At 37.1% G+C, this 19509-nt stretch overlaps 1 protein-coding gene across 2 annotated transcripts in view; it reads right to left on the reverse strand.

The window, feature by feature from the left end:
- LOC139976710 (uncharacterized) overlaps positions 1 to 16406 on the reverse strand; it is a 62451-nt gene extending 46045 nt beyond the window's left edge. Inside the window, exons 1-2 of one of the 2 annotated variants that reach the window (XM_071985374.1) lie at positions 16193 to 16406; positions 5874 to 5942 (exon numbers count right to left, since the gene is read on the reverse strand). In XM_071985374.1, the coding sequence (XP_071841475.1) occupies positions 5874 to 5924 (51 nt within the window). In that variant the 5' untranslated portion in view covers positions 5925 to 5942; positions 16193 to 16406. Of the gene's footprint in view, positions 1 to 5873; positions 5943 to 11505; positions 11754 to 16192 lie in introns of those variants that run through there. The other variant, XM_071985376.1, reaches the window with a different exon arrangement.
- Between the last annotated feature and the right edge of the window lie 3103 nt (positions 16407 to 19509).

Raw genomic sequence — 19509 nt, forward strand, 5'->3', positions numbered from 1 at the left:
CCAACCTCTTTACATCAAGACTGAGACCAGTGTGATTATAAACTGTGGTTATGTCACGTGAGGTATCACAAATTCCTACGAAAGAAAATATGGACACTGCACTGTACAATACTACATACACAAGATAAGGTTAAAGGTGGATGAAGGGTCTACTGTGTGAGTACTGTGTATTTTAAAAGGTGTGAAGACTCCCACAAAAAGAAATGGGTAATCTGACTCGGTTCGAATGAGGTGTAACAGAAGTGTAAGACACCACCATCGATCCCAAAAAATACACACAGCTTGCCACCGTCAGTAATTAGACACAAGTGTACAGTCAGTACATACAGCTGCGGGCAATACCCACAGCACATTGTACAAACGATACAGCGATGGACATCTCAGGTCCAGCTAAAGATAACAAGGTATCACGTGTCATTACTGTCTGCATTTTGTAGCGACAAGAGAAAAACTTCACTTGCAAGCAAGTTAGAGCAAGAAAGCAAGAAAGTTAACTTTTTCAGAGCACAGCACGAGGTTTGGGGCGAGACTTCAATGCCTTTAAACAACCGACACTGTACTAATTATATAAGCGAGAAGGCCAAAGAGCAATGAATTCTTTACTCAGTTTATATTATAGAGGTCAAGCACTATATTGGACCATTCTGTAGTGCTGGCTACTACACTGTTGCATGCCTAACAAGTTGAACAGCTGTGTAAACAATTATTGACCATAATTTCCAATCACTAACTTGATTTTTTTTCTTCAAAAGTAGGTTTGAACAGCAAATCAACAATCTCAATGCAAACAGGACGTGTAGTAAACAAAAGGACACTGTGACATATGAAATTTCCAATAAGATCAAATTAAACCATACTGTACCCACTATATTCTATGTCTTTTCCACACTTTACAAGGTACTACTCCTGTATATTTTAAGTAGTACAAAACAGTATTGTTTCCATACAACAAAACCCAGTTTAAATGACCTTCCAAATAACGCCTGTCAGTCAGTGCTATCTATATGTGTTATGGTCAATTGCCCTTGAACAATTTTTTTGTAGCATTGAAAGCAATGTTCACTTTGTTGCATGATCAATGCTCTTGCATATATATGCTGTAACTGTTGTGACTAGTGAAAATTCTGTTTAACGTTGTTCACTGCTAGAGATGGGCAGCCTTGCTACAGTAATTTGCAGATAATGGGACAAATGTCAACAGGTAGATGAGGGCGCAAGAAAAAAGTCAATAATCGAGACTAAGTTAAAAGTGGCAAAAAGCTGAAAAGGGCGCCAGCAGTTTATTTGAGTCCGTCAGGGGGGGGGGGCATGCGCCCCCTTACTGTATGGACGCTCCGCCACTGGACACAAGTTGCCTAAGAGTCATCCATGGGGAGGCAGTCATCCAGCACAAAGAAGTCAAGCCATCACACTGCAGACTTGTCCCTTGAAGACAGTGGCTCTCCATTCAGAATTTAATTTATTAATTTTTATTTTTATTACTATCTTCTTTCCAGCCCACTAGAGATTTTAGGGATGTGCTTTGTCTCATCTTTTGTTGCCAACAGGAAAGGTATCAACTAAATTTTTTGTCACGAATGGAGTCCTCTTCCTTAACATTGCCTAAGATCATAGATGGTTCAACTGTGACCTCCCATTAATCTTCCCAGATATTCATCCTGTCCAGATCCTGACTTAAACTAGATGTCACATCCTTCCTTTGGCTGGGAGAACTAATGGGTGTATACAGTAGGAGTGTCATAATCATCGCCATATCAGTACAGGTCATTCTCACAGATATCAAACAGGTCATTGATACAGTATAGAACAACAGTGGACCAGAGTATTGAGCTGCTTTGTAGTACGGAAGCATGATTGATGCCAGATGCTGCTGAAGATTCACCAGACAGGACTACTTGAGTGGAATTGTTAGATATTAAATAACTCTGCAGCCATGTATGCAGTTTAAATAACTCTGTAACCATTTATGCATTTTACCAGAAACTCCTTTAGAGCTGTATTTGGCTAGGAGTCTGTTGTGCCACACACATACTACACATACGTCTTGGCCAATGGCCAGGAAGTTGTTCCAAGTCTGAGACATTACGGTGAGAAGATTTGCTGTGCTATGACCTGGTCGAAACCAAACTGTTTGCTGGACATTAGGTTAGATATGTAGTTGTACTGTAGGCCTAGTCTGCAGCAAGAACCTGTCTGAAGAATGAGAGTACCACTGTGGCAAGCTGCTTTAATTTCCAAAAGTGCTACACCAACATCGCGCCAATCACCTCCTTCCCCCCCCACCCACCCCCGCACCCAGCATTTTACTTTGAATTTCTTGAGTTATGTAGGCATTTTCTGGCCCAATATACTGTTACATTGGGTGACGGATGGTAGAAGCAACTGAAGATTGAACAAAACATTTGGATCCTTAAGTCTATCTCTTTCCTTATTATTGTCACATCAGATGCAACACAGGTTGGGCATCTACTTCCTCAACATATATACCGTAGTTTGGGGGTTTTAGTTTTCAAGTACTTTGTAAGGGCGCTGCGACAGTTTCCACACCAATAATCCCAAATGAATACATTAGTTAATGAACTAGCATAGGATAGTAGGAAGTGAAAGAAAAATATATTCCATAAAATGAACTGAATTGGAACCAGAATAAAAAACAGCTTCAATGTTAGCAGTCCATGCCTTACTACAGTATAAATTACTGTATTGTACAAACTATACTGGATCACAACTACAGTAAATGACACATTTAACACAGTAAGCAGTCCATGACTTACTACAGTATAAATTACTGTGCTGTACAAACTATACTGGATCACAACTAGATCACACATTTAACACAGTTAGCAGTCCATGCCTTACTACAGTATAAATTACTGTACTGTACAAGCTACTGTACTACATTGGATCATAACTGGATGACACATATAACACAAGTAAGCAGTCCATGCCTTACTACAGTATAAATTACTGTACTGTACAAGCTATACTGGATCACAACTAGATCACACATTTAACACAGTAAGCAGTCCATGCCTTACTACAGTATATATGGGACAAACTAAAACGAATGACAGCGAATGACCGAATGACAATTGACTTTGTACAGGGTAAATTGTCATTTGAGAATGACAGCGAATGACAGCAAATGACAGGGAATGACAGCGAATGACAACGAATGACAACGAAGGACAGTGTTGAGTGGAGATAGACAGTGTTGAGTGGAGATAGACAGTATTGAGTGGAGATAGAATGATTAACGGAGTGGAGTAAATGCGGTTATTAGTTTTCTGCGCAAAAATGATTTGAGGAAAATCGCGTGTTACGTGGTTGTAGGATTTTGGTGTAATTTACAGATAAAAAACCACAGGGAAAGATTTTGTGTGAGAATGCTGAGCTTTTTACCTCTGTAGATTTATATAGAAAGATAACTGAAGCCGTTTGAAGATTATAGTATTGTTAGTTTCTAACAATTAATATCGGAAAAATGACGTTAAATTTACTTTTTAAATTACTTACAATTTCGCTTACTATAAGGTGCGTTTTTATCTTGTCCGTACTTTACTTGATCAAGATACCCACGAAGTCTGAACTGTGATATCCAGTTGAAGCAAATGTCTGTGCTGTCATTATTGTCATTCGTTTTAGTCAACGCATTTTTTTATTTGAACAACATATTGTCATTCGTTATGTGTAACACCCGTATATATTACTGTACTGTACAAACCATACTGGATCAAAACTAGATGACACATTTAACACAGTAAGCAGTCCATTTTTTTTACCCAGGAACCATCGTATTTCATATTCAAGATGAAATTGCGAGCTGTCAAAAGTAAAAAATCTGCCACACAAAATTTGAACACATAATACACTCTTATACAGTATTTGAACAAACACCTTTATCACACAATTTAATATGCTCAACCAAATCAACAGTATAGTGTTTAATGTCAGTGAGAACTCTCAACACACTGCTTGTTTTTGGACCTGTGCCATCAAATTACAACCAAATTACAACCAAATTACATTGTCAACAACCGATTGCTGTGCATTCAAAGGTCACCATTTACAAAGATCTTTATCATACATCTGTACTGATAGGTTTAATATTGTTAACTTCCAGGCCTACTGTACCGGGTATAATTTCACACTTTTAGCCCAAGGTTGCCAGTTAAGCAATTTAAATGCCATAAGAATACTGATTTGGCCATTTTTCAAATTTTATTGGCCAGAGGAAAATGAAAGGTCCATCCAAACAGCAGTTTTGTTTAAATGACCTACCGATTTAACCTATCAAGTTGAAAATTATTCAAGTCCCCTAATAACATTGATATCGAACAATTCAAGTTGTTCAGTCCAACTCACAGTTGCTTTAAAAGGCCTACAGTATGCATCGGTAAAAATATCGGAATGCTTTTACCACATTTCACTCCATAACCTTCAGCTAAGAGACTTCCAAATTGCAACAAATTACGAACCCATACAATTCCTACTCATACCTGTGTACAGGTTCAATTGTCATAAAATAACAGCAAATTCTTATTTTGAGTATTTTCACCCCAGAATTGGCCGCCAACTGGCCGGCTATGTCTCAGAAAAGCTGGCAACCCTGTTTTAGCTATTTGATAAAAAAAGTGCCAGTGGTTAGAAAAACTACATACTTACAGTTAAAACTTCCCAAACTTTTCAAAACTTTTAAAACTACAAAACAAAAACTTCCAAAACTGAGTTGACTACAGGAAGACATTTCTGAACCCAGAATTAAGGCAAATAACAATTGCAAACAACACAGGTAACAATTGCAACAATACAAGAAGAGTCACCTTAACAACATGCTTTGGCTAAGCTAGAAGAACTTGGCATACAAGAGTAGCAACAACTTGGCACAATACAATAAGAAACAACAAAAGGCCAGTGAGAAAGAGAGAATCAAAGAAAACAACTTGCTAAAAGTACACTAAGGTAGAACCAGGTTAATAGAAAATGAATCATGGGAACACAAAACTACATGCAATAAACACAATAGTACTATAACATGCAATGTATGGAGGAATGGGCCAGAAAACTAGTGTTAGTAGTTCGCGGGACTGCTATCTGTACCCCAAGCACACAAACTGAAGAAACAGGATGGGAACCCCTCCCCACAAACAGTCCCAAAATCCTTCCCTGGACAAAATCTTATACTTACTGGCCTTTACACTAAGAGTTAATAGTTTTCCTCCTACCAGCAATTACCAAACAAAGATTCTAGGAAACTGTTCCCATCGAATTTAGTAGAAATTAAATCCAGACAGTGTAGACACTTTGGGTGGTAGAATGAGAGGGAGGGTATTGACCGGTGGGGTCTGGCCATAGAGGGGGCACAGGGTTGAAAGGTTAGCAGTTCATTCTAGACACGGTTTAACAAGAGTGCTAAGGTTGTGGGTAGACAGGTAAGCTGATACTTTAATATCAAGTGTGTAGGACTGCTGTGAAGACTGCCATGTGCACAGACTGCCATGTGCACAGACTGCCATGTGCACAGACTGCCATGTGCACAGACTGCCATGTGCACAGACTGCCACACAGACTGCCACACAGACTGCCACACAGACTGCCATTTAGACTGCCACACAGACTGCCGTACAGACTGCCTCTCAGACTATCACACAGACTGCCACACAGACTGCCACACAGACTACCATACAGACTGCCACACAGACTGCCACACGGACTGCCACACAGACTGCCATATAGACTGCCACACAGACTGCCACACAGACTACCATACAGACTGCCACACAGACTTGCACATCTTCACTTTCTTCTTCTTCCTGCCACATCAATCAAGCAGAAGCCATAGATAGGTAGAAACTTTAAAACTTTGCTTTCACCTCTTCATAGTTCTCTTCATCGGGAACCAAGCCAGCGAGTATTTCCTGCATATTGCTTCTCAATTTTTTCTGAAAGACAAAGTAAGACATACATTTATGAATTTCAAAGACAAGCATACATGCACCTCATTTCACATTATTAATTAAAATTTGCAAGTGACTCTTTGAGATCCAACCTATTGAAATCTCTGACTAAAAGGAGCACATTGTAAATTAGGAGAAACATACAAAGAGTGCAGTATGACACATTTCTGTCTTTTAAATTTTCCACCCTTCCACAATTCTGATTTTCATATCTTTTATTCGATCCTGTGGTTCTTTGGAGCACTAACCCATACATACTGTACTGTATGTATCAAGCACTAGGCTACTACCGTACAGTCAGGCTATGGAATCAAATAGTACGGTACCTACAGTACAGTAAGAGTTGATTCCTGAATTAGAAAGCTTCATGTACACCATAATATCTATCTTGTCACGACACAGAAAATAATTTATCCAGTATCGCACAGGAAACTATTATGCAAAGTATGTAAAATTGCTAAACACATGCAAATTGTGTGGATGCTCCGACTTCTTTACACTTAAAGTGTTAGTACTGTAAGTACAGTACTTTCAACTTTCTGTTGTAATAACACTTCTGTACTGTATACTCTCACAAAATACATCAAAGTCGGTACTCAAACTAAAGACACTGAATCAGGCCTAGAGTTTCACAATTTGAGGTCACTTGAATACAAATTCAAGTGCTTAAAAGATCTACTTGCTCAAATGAAGACAGTGGCCTAGCTTCCCTGTTTTGCATGGGCGTCCCACCCTGCCCCTACATTTGCCCGCCCTGCCCCTCTTTCATCCGCCCTTGTCAAAATTACAGCAACAGGACTCTCTGCTGCATGAATCTTGTCCTCCGGTTAACTCCACCTGCCCCTCTTGTAATGACACAACTACGGTGCCTGAAAAATCCCACATCCATGTGGTACTGTACATCAGTTATAGTTATTGAATATTGATATTTACATTCATTTAGTTTCTTCCGTATTCTACTGTCATACTGTTGGTGTATATACAGTACAGCATTTACTAATCCCTTGCATTAACCATGTGCATAAATACATAGACTTTGAATGGTATCCGTGACATTGAATACGGAACACGGATTAGCCTGGGGAACGCTGCAAGTGGGCAGTGATAGTAAATGGGGAACAATATTGGTAATAACCCATGTGGAACTAACACTGGTTATTTGTAAGGTTCTATTATCTTACCATTCAAATTAATGAGCTTGACAAAGTCTAAATGCAATTATTTCAGTTTTTAATCAAACTGACGTTCACTGTTATTACATACTGTAAATCAATTGTGAACAATTTCCATCCTGTCACATTTCCGTCCTGTCACATTAATATCAAAGTTTTTTATTCATGAAAGTATTCCAAGAAAAGAATACCACAAATCTAAGTAGCTTCCTGTTACATATAGTTATTAAAGAAGTTACAGTTTAAGTTTTAAAGAATGAACTTACTTTACTTTCGATAAAAACCAAAAAGATGTTCGTGTTGCTAAAATTTATGCTTTCTATCATTCTGTCAAGTCACTGCAATAAATTTGTGTCACTATGGCAACACTCCAGATGATGAATTTTTATTTTTTTATTGGTGCTGGTTTAAAGTCAACTTGTGACTTGTTTGTATAGAAATACTGTATTAGAGTCTTCGTAAATTAATGAAACATCAAATTAATTGCATAGGGTAGAGTACAGTACACCAAACTCAGTCCAGTCACAAAACGATACTTCTGGCTTTGACAGCCCTTTTGGAAATATTGCAAACACAAGGTTTATTGTTTGGATAGTCGGCTAATGGTAGGATATAATTTTTTATGGAATTAAAACTTGAATAAAATGTTTTTGCAAATGGTTCTGGTAAACACGGGGTGGAAAAGGGTCTAAGCCAGGACATGCTAATTTTTTCTCTACGTGAAATCAGTTGTATCCAGTGCAAGATGTCGTCTTGTAAAAATAACATTTTTGCAAAGAAATTTGTGGCTCCATTTGCCGACAGTTTGTACAAGACTTGCAGCATAAGTGTTGAAAGTAGTTGGTCAAACAGAGGAAGCAAACAAGAGAAGTAACAGGAAGGATAGGCTTGTGTTCTACCACAAAAAAAAAAAATGCAAGCCCACAGTTTCATGCATACAGTATCAACTTGCTGGCGAATATAAATATTTATTTAAAAAGAGTTAAGGGCTAGTGTTATCTTTTGTTACTAATTTACTAACAGGATTCCACAAATGAGAGTTATACAGGTACAAGTGGTTACTGTTTGTGAGCGAACCATAACTTAGGATAGCAGATTATAATTTTGATACTTTTATGTTATTAATGCATGTATCCATGTATTAATGCACATGTATTATGTATTAATGCATGACATTAAGTGCTTCGAGACACTTTGTTCTGGCTGTTAAAAATATCGCTATCAGGCTGATAGCGAAGTGGAATATATATCTCATGTTGGCCAAAAACGATATTGGTGATATGGGCACAGCACTACTGTGTACAGAGTTTCATTGTATTTAACTGACACACCCACAGTGACTTGCAGGGTCAGAAACATCAGAACAATAGTGCAAGGACTACTACAGCATAGTCATCAAGATACATAAAAGAGTTCTGCTAACCACTCATATTTATACAGTACTTACATTGTACAGTAATACAATGGTAGCATCTGGTGAATTACCTATATACTGTATACACTATGGTAAATCATGCATGACCATGCCCTAAAGAAACCAAACACTGAAACTTATATGTTATTGTATTTAGTATTAACATTAGTCACAAGAGCGTACAACCGTTATACTCACTTACAAATATGTTTATTCTAGAGCAAACACATCATCAATGTTGTCCAGAATCGATCGGAACTAGTGGGGAGTGTCCCATAAATCAGCATGTTGTAGTTAATGCAGCACTGGAAGTTTTTGAAACATATCATAAGTTTTCCATTTAGGCTTAGACAGGTCAAGGGTTACGTACCTACCCCCATCTTTGGACATCTTCAGAGTTTCTGAAATATATATCCATATAGGCTCTGTTATTTTATAATAATTCCTATTTCCCTTGCAGTGTTGTACAGGACTGTTGTTGGGTGTTGTATACCATTGAGATAGTGTACAGTAGACTAGTACTACAGGATACATGTATATACGTAGTAATAGCATTGACTTTCCTCTATCAGTTGTGAACTTGTACGCTTATAATAGTCTTACACAATCAGAACAATGAATGCATACATACATGAAGATAATGACTAACGTCATCCACCATTATGAATTCATTAAACTTCTAAAAATCAGTTTGTTTGTTTTAATATTTATTTGTGCCATGTTACAGAAAAATAATCTCATATATACATACCATGTAAGTACTATAAAGCTTTTAATGTTCTTGATTGATCACACCTCTATTCTATTGTAGTATAGCAGTAATATATGTATATAATATACATACACTGAATTATCAGTTGTTTATCCTGATCCTACATTGATATCAGTTTTGTTTTTGATGAATATTTCACTGTTAACATGTTACCAATCGTACTCAACCTTTGTACTCTGTTTACTCAATAGCCGCAACGCTGACAAACCAACAATCTGTAACCTGGCTGTTAATTTGCAACTTTAAGAGCTTCACAAGATCACAGGCTATATACATACAGTACTGTACACAACTTTAATATTAGGCCAAAGAAACCTGCTGTGTCCCTTCTCCCTCCCCCGCTGTGCCCCTCTCCCCCCTCCCACCCCTGTGCGGAGAATGCCAATCACACTGAGTTGAAAACCACTGACTCAATACTTAAGACTTGTTAATCTTTCTTCATTTCATGGTAACAATGTACATTTCCAGACACCAAAGGGTATAGAATAGGTCATGAAATTGTCTTTATTTTTTATTCAACAACTAATCTTGCCCATTTTGTCAACACCAAAGATACAACTTGTGGTCAATGAGTCAATCTTACTGTACAGTAACTTTATTACAGAATTTTAACAATACCTTGCACCAACAGGATATCTTGAATGTCACTCAGATAGGGAAAAAAAAACACCTCAGATCTAAATTCTTTTTACTATTCTAAGAAACTTTGAAATACATTTCCTTTTCTGGTACTTGTGATGCTATGGGTTTGAACGTCATTGTTCAGTTGTTTAATAATCCGATTCCAGATCAGAAACCTTTTTTTTTTCTTTCTTTATTCTTTTTTTCCATTTGAAAAAAATTATCAGATTACTGTACATACTATTAAAGAAAACCTTTCAATTTAAAATAGATTGAAATAAGACATTTGAAATGCCATGATCATTGAAACAACCTAGAGCAAGCTGTAATATAATATCTTGTACAAACTAAGCTTAGGGATAAACTACCATGTCACTGACACTGAGTCTTTCAAGGAACAGCCATTTATTTATACATTACTATGATTACTGTACACGTAGAGTTGTGCCCTCATAAATACTCGCAGCATAACACCAGTAGAACAAGCCAATACTGTACAAGCCACTACATTTATCAAGAAAAGGGGTCACAGAGGTGCTGATGTGGACCCAGGTAACTTCCTTTACACCAGCAGGATCTCTTGAAGAGTACATCTAATGCTGGTGCACAGGTGGTGTAGGTTAATCACAAATCACTGTACAACTGATAGGCAATATTCCAGATCAGAAACTAAAGTAACTTCATTTTTCGCCACTTGTTCAAGTGACGTACTAGAGAAAGCATTTGCAATGTAAAATTGATTGAAAGAAGGAGTATTTGTAGACCATGAAAACTGCCCTGCCTAAAGTGATAAGCAGAGTAACTAAGAATATACGTACCTGCGCAAGCCTTGCCAGTTTGAAAACATATTATTTTAGAATTGCCTAAGTTGATGTTTGAACTGTACAGTATTTTTGTATCACCATAGCTTTAATGTATTTTTCTATCCTATTAAAAGTTTAATGGTATATACCCTTTAGGCGATATTTTTGTACTATTTGGTTTTCAATGTTTTACTGTATATTAAATGTTTCAATTCCTGTAAAGCGCTTCGAGCAGCGTTGCTGATGAACGCGATATATAAGTACTGTTTTATATTATTTTTATGATTATTAAACTACTGTACAGTGTTAAATCTCTGCAGCAGCAAATACATACTGTACAGTAGTACTGTAACTGTAAGGTTAAACTAATTATATTGATATGGTGCAATTACAGATACTTCACTACCACAATAATTTTCACAATTCCATCGATTGACGGAAACAAAAATCATATCAGTACAAACAGCTTACTGTAATTGACAAGATTGTGGAAGAGTTTCAATAAATACTTTTAAATCAAAACAACTGATAGCATCACAACGACCAATGCACATACTGTACCAGTTCAAACATTGCATTTCACTCAATAGGTACAAAGTGCAAGCAATCCTGTACAACGGTTTAATTTCAAAGTTACAAGTCACGGCTGATCTTGACACCATATCTTACTAACAGTGGTATCATTATACTTCAATGGTATTTCACTACCAACTCCCTCTATTTCCCTTTCTCAACTTTTAAAGGTCTGAAGCTATGTAAACTGTACCTTTAGCAATCCGAAACAAGCGGCACCATTCCTCCAAAGTTAACTGTGAAACTTCCAAGTTAAATAGGTCTTAGTTATATCTACTCAGGTTACACATTAGAAGATACAGTTTAATAAACCTTCTCCAAATTGTTCCATACTACTAATACAATCAAATCATCCAGAGAATGGACTTTGAACCCACTAAACGAGTCCTGTATATGATCTATCAAGTCCAAGGATAACCTGAGCAATCCTACATAAGTACAATACACAAAACTAAATGTGACCGTTCTGCTGCGCGTAGCTAGTGCAAGATCCAAACCAGTGTGATTACGCAATACTGGGGCTCTCCCTGGATTTCAACACCACTACTATAACACAGAATGGTGTATCTATCACTGTTTCACAACAATACTTACAAACTACTAACATACGGTTTGCCACCTGTGCTGCCACCAAACTCGAATGGCAAGGTAATTTGGAGGTGGTTATATATATGATACTGTAACTAGACTATTAATTTACACAGTTATTGTTATCTACTTCCCCTTTCAATTTCACACTACTTTAAACTAGATGGAACCTGTCTAAGGGTAGGGACAGGAAAAGTACTGTATATCAGACCTGGTCAGGCAAGTGACGGCAAAAGATGGGCCGAGGAGAAGGTTAACAAGATGGAGGTACTGTACATGTATGGATATATTGTGGTCTTTTCTATGTGTTTGTGTGCAAAAGTATTGAGTAAAGGTCAAAGACGAACAGGTACTGCAATGGATGAAAGCCAAAACTGTATAAAAGTTACATCATGTTCCTGGGGTTGAAATTGAAGTTTCAAGGACCAGGACCACCTTATGGGACTGTGGGTAGGGGGAATAGCTTCAAGGTATATCTTATTGTGTACATGTATCTACATCACATTGAAACAAATGTGTTTTATGTTAGAGACCGTGCATACAGTAAGTACTGTAACAGATGTGGATTTACACCCCACTCATGATGGCCAGGCAGTTCTATTTCTACTGTATTGCTGTTGGAGAATGGTTGCATGGCTGGGTGCTACTAAGCAAAAATAAAACAGTTCCCAGATTATTTAATTTGGACTCGGCTGCTGTTTGATGATTTGCAGGCACCAAAATTTTTGCTATGTAAATGCATACAGGGTAAATATTGTTTGGCAGAAAACTTCACACTACATAATTAGGCGATGATACCATGCGTATATGAGCTTCTTTGATGTTCATTCTCTGTTGACCCCAAATGACCTTTGACCTGCACCCAAAACACTAGGGTTCTTGTACAATTTATGAAGAACGAGTCCTTGCAATATATATTGAAAATAATTTTCTACTGTATGTTACTGTAGATTGCACTCTGAAAATTACTTACAGATAGATAGTTGCCTAAAAACAACATTTGATTGATCGATGCAGGGTAAAATGATAGCACCATGTAACCCTTGTGGATTCCAGATTGTTCTTTCTTGTACATCATATGGAAGGAGTATAATTCTAGCCTAACGGCATGGACTCTACGCATGTCATTACATACTGTATTCATCCTGATGACGTTCAGTGTTGCAGGACAGAAACTTGAAACAAGGTGGCTCTTCTGCGCGGCATACTGTCACACAGTAAACGGTCCAGAAAGTGGAAAGTAGAATGGCATACTGGCATTTTCCTTTCAACATTGTCTTAGACATTGTATGTACAAGGAAATGATGATCAAAATATGATAAATCTCTTCTTTGATGTGTCATTAACTTTCGTTTTCATCTGTCCTAGTGATAATCAAATAAAATCATCCCCTTTCCCGTAACTTTTGGAGGTGTGAGACACCAATGACTTACAGGTAGTGTTGCAGCACAGAAAAGATTCCGATTAAATGACACTTATGCAAAACTAGTTGTCATGCTGGCTGTAGTACCTTTAATGTGGGTATGCTCAGAACTACTTTTGTACAACTGTGTTTAAAACAGTGGTTCAGTTTTCCGCTAAACATCATCATCATCAGGCCCGTGTTTCATACCTCCAGTACTGTAGCAAAGTCATCGATAATTGATCATTTGCTAGTTGTAGTTCTCCTATTGATCAGATACTAACATACAAAAATGCTTGTAACAAACTTCCATTTTTGAAAATGGTTACCACAAAATTAGCAAAATCTGAAAAGCATATATATTCCATACAATAGTTCCTTGTTTCAAGGGTACTTGCATTCATTAAAATTAATATGTCTGCAGTATTAACCTCAGATAGTGAAATGGCAAAACAATTAAATCACCATCTCATATCATCATAAATTCATAGCTTTACGCACTATAATAATTTACAACAATATATGTCGTTTACCATTTGATGGAAAAATATCATGGAACGTTCACTTTGAACTGCCCAAACCACTTCCTTCAAGTTATGCAGGTTTTCTTTGAGGAAGAACACAGATCAAGCTCTTCTGTAAGTGAAGTATTCATGAGCAGGTTTATGTCTATAAATTTCTACAAATGTCTATAATGTGTGTCTCAACCTCACACACAAATGACTCATCAACAGATATACACACACAATCATCATGACTTCATCGAATGACTTCCTGGTTCTGGGTAGGAGTGAGTAGAAAAACGTAAACAATAACTTGATGTTACAGCATAACCTTTAACAAAGCTATGCCTGGATAATTAGACTGATACATTGATTGCAATAAATATGAAGAAGTGTATTTGTCTTCAATTCCTTACACTTGTTGTATGATGGCAACAACATGACAGTATCGATTTTTCCTCTTTTAAATGTCAAACCTTGTGCTTAACATTAGATACTGTACTGTAAGGCCACACTAAACACACAGATCTATTTATGTCAGTAAACATCTATAGCCAAAATTAAATTTGACAGCCCGGCCCAATGCCATAATATGATAATATTCCTGTGGTTGTATGAAGTTTCAACAAGTTTTCTGATTTTTGTCATGGTACAAGTTTAGTGATGGTACAGTAACTCAGGGGACCGACTGGATAATACTACCCGGTTCCAAAGCCAATACTAACCGGATAGGAAATTGTAAAAAGCAGTCAAACATCATTCTCCATTTTCAGTTACATTTTTATACAAAGTAATGAATGGGAGGTAAAAAAAGCATGTGTGTTCTTCCATTGAATTTCAAAACTTGGTTCAATATTCACTTATCATCTTGGTGCATAATTATTTCTTACTGTACAATTTCTTACTATTCCAGACCAAGAAAGTATTGGATCAACAACATTCGTTGACTTGGGCACACTGTACTGTATAGCCTTAGCATATCACTTCCCATTGCGTACTGCACTGGCCCCCTTTAATGCATTAAAACATGACTTATGTACTCTTGAGAGGCTCAAACTGTAAGTACACAAACCCCTGTGTCAAATTTTGTGGGAGGCTCATGTCCTTGGGTTTTGGCTGGAATGTGTACTGAACGAATACCCAGGGGACCAACCCAAATTAGCAAAGGGGGTACCCCAGGAACAAATTTTGGACCATTTTCATCATTATAGATATTCCCTCTGAATTTAGGGATTTCAAATATTTAACACCAAAACAATTGCAGTGATTAGATTGAAATGCTTCCTTGGGGGTTCAAATGGTGTAGTAATATCAAGTTTGGATTTTTGTGGCCAAAATGTCTCTGTAAATTAAAATTTACTTTTAATGTATGCAAGGAAATCATAAAGCTATGGGTAATTTCCCTGGGTTGTGTTTCAACTATGGCCATACTATTTTCATCCAGCTCTAACCTTGGTTCAGTGGTCATGAAAGCAAAGAATAATCACTTTGTTACAAACTGAACATTTGTTTCCTCTTTTTTCCTTGGAGAGGATGTGGAACTGATCATCAGATGCTGTATTTTGACAAAAGGCTATCATTTATCAATTCAATTGCAAGGATTTCAGTAGTTTCTTTATAAATATACTAATGACTAGTTACTGCTTCCAGTACACACAGTCTTTGATGCAAATTGTTGTTACCCAGTTCCAAAATTACTACCCAGCTCCGATTTTGAACAACTGTTCCCACAGCCTTAGGCCTAACAAGTAACATTAGTGCTAACACTTTACTGTTAGGTAAGCCAGTTTAGGCCTACTTGTAACTTTGCTATGGCTGACAATTTTACCTCTTCTAAAATATGAGAATTTAACTGATTTCATGAGGAACAACCTTTAGTATATGGATCCATATTGACTCCAAACTAAGGGCAGCAATCAATTCATTGTTAAACGCTTTGCATTATAGATAAATTGGATGCCATCCATACTAACTTCAAGCGATGCCTAGGCCTACACTAGTCACAGTTGGGTCTGACTCTGACTGAGTTAATATTCACTGATTACTGAGCACCTACAGTACCAAATTACCATTTGCATTAGGCTAGGCCTGTCTTAATTCTTTCCTTAACAAATGACAGTAAGATAAAAAACATCTATTTCAGATTAACAAAACAGATTGCATTTCCAGTCAACCACAGAAATATTTGCAGGCATCAATGCAATTCTTTTTATGGCGATGTTCAATTCGTAAAATTGGTACCGCTGGTACCAAGGAAGCCTAACTTCAATTTACACTATAAGTATGAACTATCATTGTCCCTATCCTAGCCTTTGTCTACCTCTAATATAGGCCTAGGCTAGTTGGACCCCAGGCTAAGTATGTAGCATTCCTTATGAATGATATACCTCTTGTGATTCTCAACAATCTTGACAGCACAAAAGACAGATAATGACTGACAAACTCGAAAGCACATCTGCTCGTTTGAAAACTGTCCAACTTGTCGACAATGTTATCGGTTGCAGTTGGGAGTAACAGACAATTGTCATTATCACCCCACTTTTTTCTTCGGTATCCCACGTTTCACAGCACGCTCGATAGTCGATTGAAGATGTTTCATACGTAGTAGTAAATACCGTACCACACAGAAGGTAGTGAGTAATACTCGATGTAAACAGTAGAAACTAGTAAGGAACGCCGAAACGAGTGCGAATGTAATAATATTACGCAGCATGAAAAAAAAAAGTGATTAGGGGTTGCCATTTTATCCGTGATATCATAGTGCCACTGGGATCTGAACATTTTACTTTCTTTTATGTTCCTTTTTTTCAAGGTATAATTCATCATTAGGTCATTTTAAGAGCTTTATAATATGTTTAGATCAAATACTTTAGAATTTTTGGTTAGCATTTGCAAAACCCATTCTCCATTACAGGAAACCCATACAAAAAAGTCCTGCACAAAATCCTGCATAAAATCCTGCAGGATCCTGCGGGATTTTATGCAGGAATTATGCCAGGATTTGGCCACATCCTGCAGGATTTATGAAGAGATCCTACAAGAAATTTGCTGGATTTTTAAAGGACTATGCAGGATAATATACAGGATTGTACAGGACTTTTGAAAGACTATGCAAGATAATTTACAGGATTGTACAGGACTTTTGAAAGACTATGCAAGATAATTTACAGGATTGTACAGGACTTTTGAAAGACTATGCAAGATAATATACAGGATTGTACAGGACTTTTGAAAGACTTTGCAAGATAATATACAATTACCATTGTAACAAATGAACCATATTATTTTATAAGAGACAAACCTCAGAGCCTTCAAACTCGCTACACAAAAAATGTGTACAAAGGGTATTCCTTGAACCCTAGAAAATAACTAATACATGATAAATTTGTGTTCAATTGTATTTTTGTATTCTCGTTATTACTTCGGAACTTATGTTGAGATTGAACATTCGCCCGATTCCTGTTGCGTTGAATAAATAAATATACACGTGCGTTGAAGGGAGGTATTTATGATGGAATCTGAATAATTATATGAATAAAACTTTCAGTTCATTTTATATCATTCTGCATTACCGTGACAAAGTATTTGAAAAAAAAAATTGCTTCTTAGGACCCTATTAATATCCCGCATGATAACCAAATATGGCAGCGAAAAAGCTTAGTACTTGTTCTTCTTCTTTTCATTCATCCGTTCCTACAATATTGAACTTTTACCACCATTCTGATTGACCTTTTAAGCAGCAAATCCAGACATTTTACCCCATTTCAATAGTAATATTCACACATCACAATCACACTAAGTTCTGTCACGCATAATTGGATACCACCCTGAGCCAAACAAAGAGAGGGCAGAGAGAATGCTCATCTCTCTCTCTCCACTTTTTCACTCTCTCCACCCACTTCCCCCACCCCCATCTCTTCACCCTTCTCTCTCTCCACCTGTCTCCACCTCTCTCTACTTTGCCCAATTCATTTTTACTTTTATTGTCTTGAGCACGGTATCCAGTTCTCCTATTTCAGAACCTAGTACGATTATGAAGTGTGAGTATTATTTCTATTATGAGGGTAGATTTAAAGATATGCTGCTTTTAGAAAGGTTAACTGGAATGGTTAATACATTCGTTATCTATTATGCTGTATCATACGCTTCAGGGCTGATGGCGCTATTTATATATGATGCGTAAGGATGTATTATCAACCAGGTAATCATACCAGAACGCTAATTCCGTGATCATGAACACTTTGCAAGATATTCGCTTTCCGGTGATTAAATTGACACTATGGGAACTCGCGAGGATTTATTTTATTAAAACATCAAATAAGTTAATTTTTCAAAAGTTACTGATTCACTTAATTTTGACTTGCTCTGTATTAATGATCATTACTCCGAATCATACCGGACAGACGTTGCGATTTTGGAGAACGCTACAATTTCTAGGCACCTGAATGCAACCAGAATGTAACCAAAATGCAAAACTGCATTGTGGTTTCGATGATGTAACATAAGCAGTTTTCTTCATGAATCTGACGTTATGTATAGTGAGGGTGTACAACATACTTGATCTTAGTAATACAGTGAAAAGCAGTGTGATGTGACAAACAATACATTCACATTTTTTTATTTAAGCTATAGCGCCCTCACTTTGATAAGCTTTCACACACAACTTTATCATCTTCTAATTGCGCATTCTCGATATCGCTGAGCGGCCCGCGGTTTTAGACGTAGCTCATTGCGAATGCCTCCGCACTGAGTTAACTATTTTATTTTATTTTGTTTATTTTTTGGGTAAAATAACTGTTTTAAATTGACGTGTCCATGTATATAGTACCGTTTAATTCGACGTGATCACGGTTAAAGCTAAGGAGTTTAAGATTTTACATTAATTTTGATTAAATAAGATGATGTTCGGAAATTTAGCGCTGCCGTTAGTTGGCAACAATAAAAGATAATAATCAGAGAGAAAATGGTAAAATTTATGCCCTACATTCGACAGTGAAATCGCATGAATTTGCTGTATATCGACCATTTTCCGATCTAATATTCGTGAATTACGGTGTTGGAATCTTCAATGAGTATGGTATGTTGCACGTTTTGTTATTTAACTTTCGATTGATACGGTATATTTATGGATAAGATTAATTCGTCCTGCTCAGTATAAGCAACATTGCGACAGTATTTTGTAAAGCACTCAATGGTGAGATACTCAGGTAACGTCTTACTGGTCTTTCACTGTGTCTGCTTCGAGTGTGTACTGGCCCCTAGGACGCCCTCTAAACCGATTGTTTTCCTGCGCAATGCAATCAACAACAATGACACAGGCTGAAATGACCATTGACCACAACTACAGGCTTCTTGTACTAAATGTGATTCATCAGCATACTAAATATAACATCTGTCCTTGTTGAAACTTTGTGTAAAACATGGTTTCCACAATTTGACCCCTGCTGAACTCAAACGACCATTGACCTCCGCCCACCTTACGCTACTTGGGCTCATTGTGGTACAATTACATACCAAATATGCGATCTGTCCAAGCTTCCCTTGCAATATTATGTTTAGGAAGGTGTGTTAGTGTAGAAAAACAAGTAAGAGGGGAGTGAAGTAACTGTTTGGGATTCTTCTGACTTCTCTGTGGCTGGCAAAACGTTAATAAGAACGAACACCGTAAATGTGCTCAAAGTGTAGCAGCAATTTAATAACTGTA

This window comes from Apostichopus japonicus, chromosome 12, assembly GCF_037975245.1.
Source record: "Apostichopus japonicus isolate 1M-3 chromosome 12, ASM3797524v1, whole genome shotgun sequence".
NCBI lineage: Eukaryota > Metazoa > Echinodermata > Holothuroidea > Aspidochirotida > Stichopodidae > Apostichopus > Apostichopus japonicus.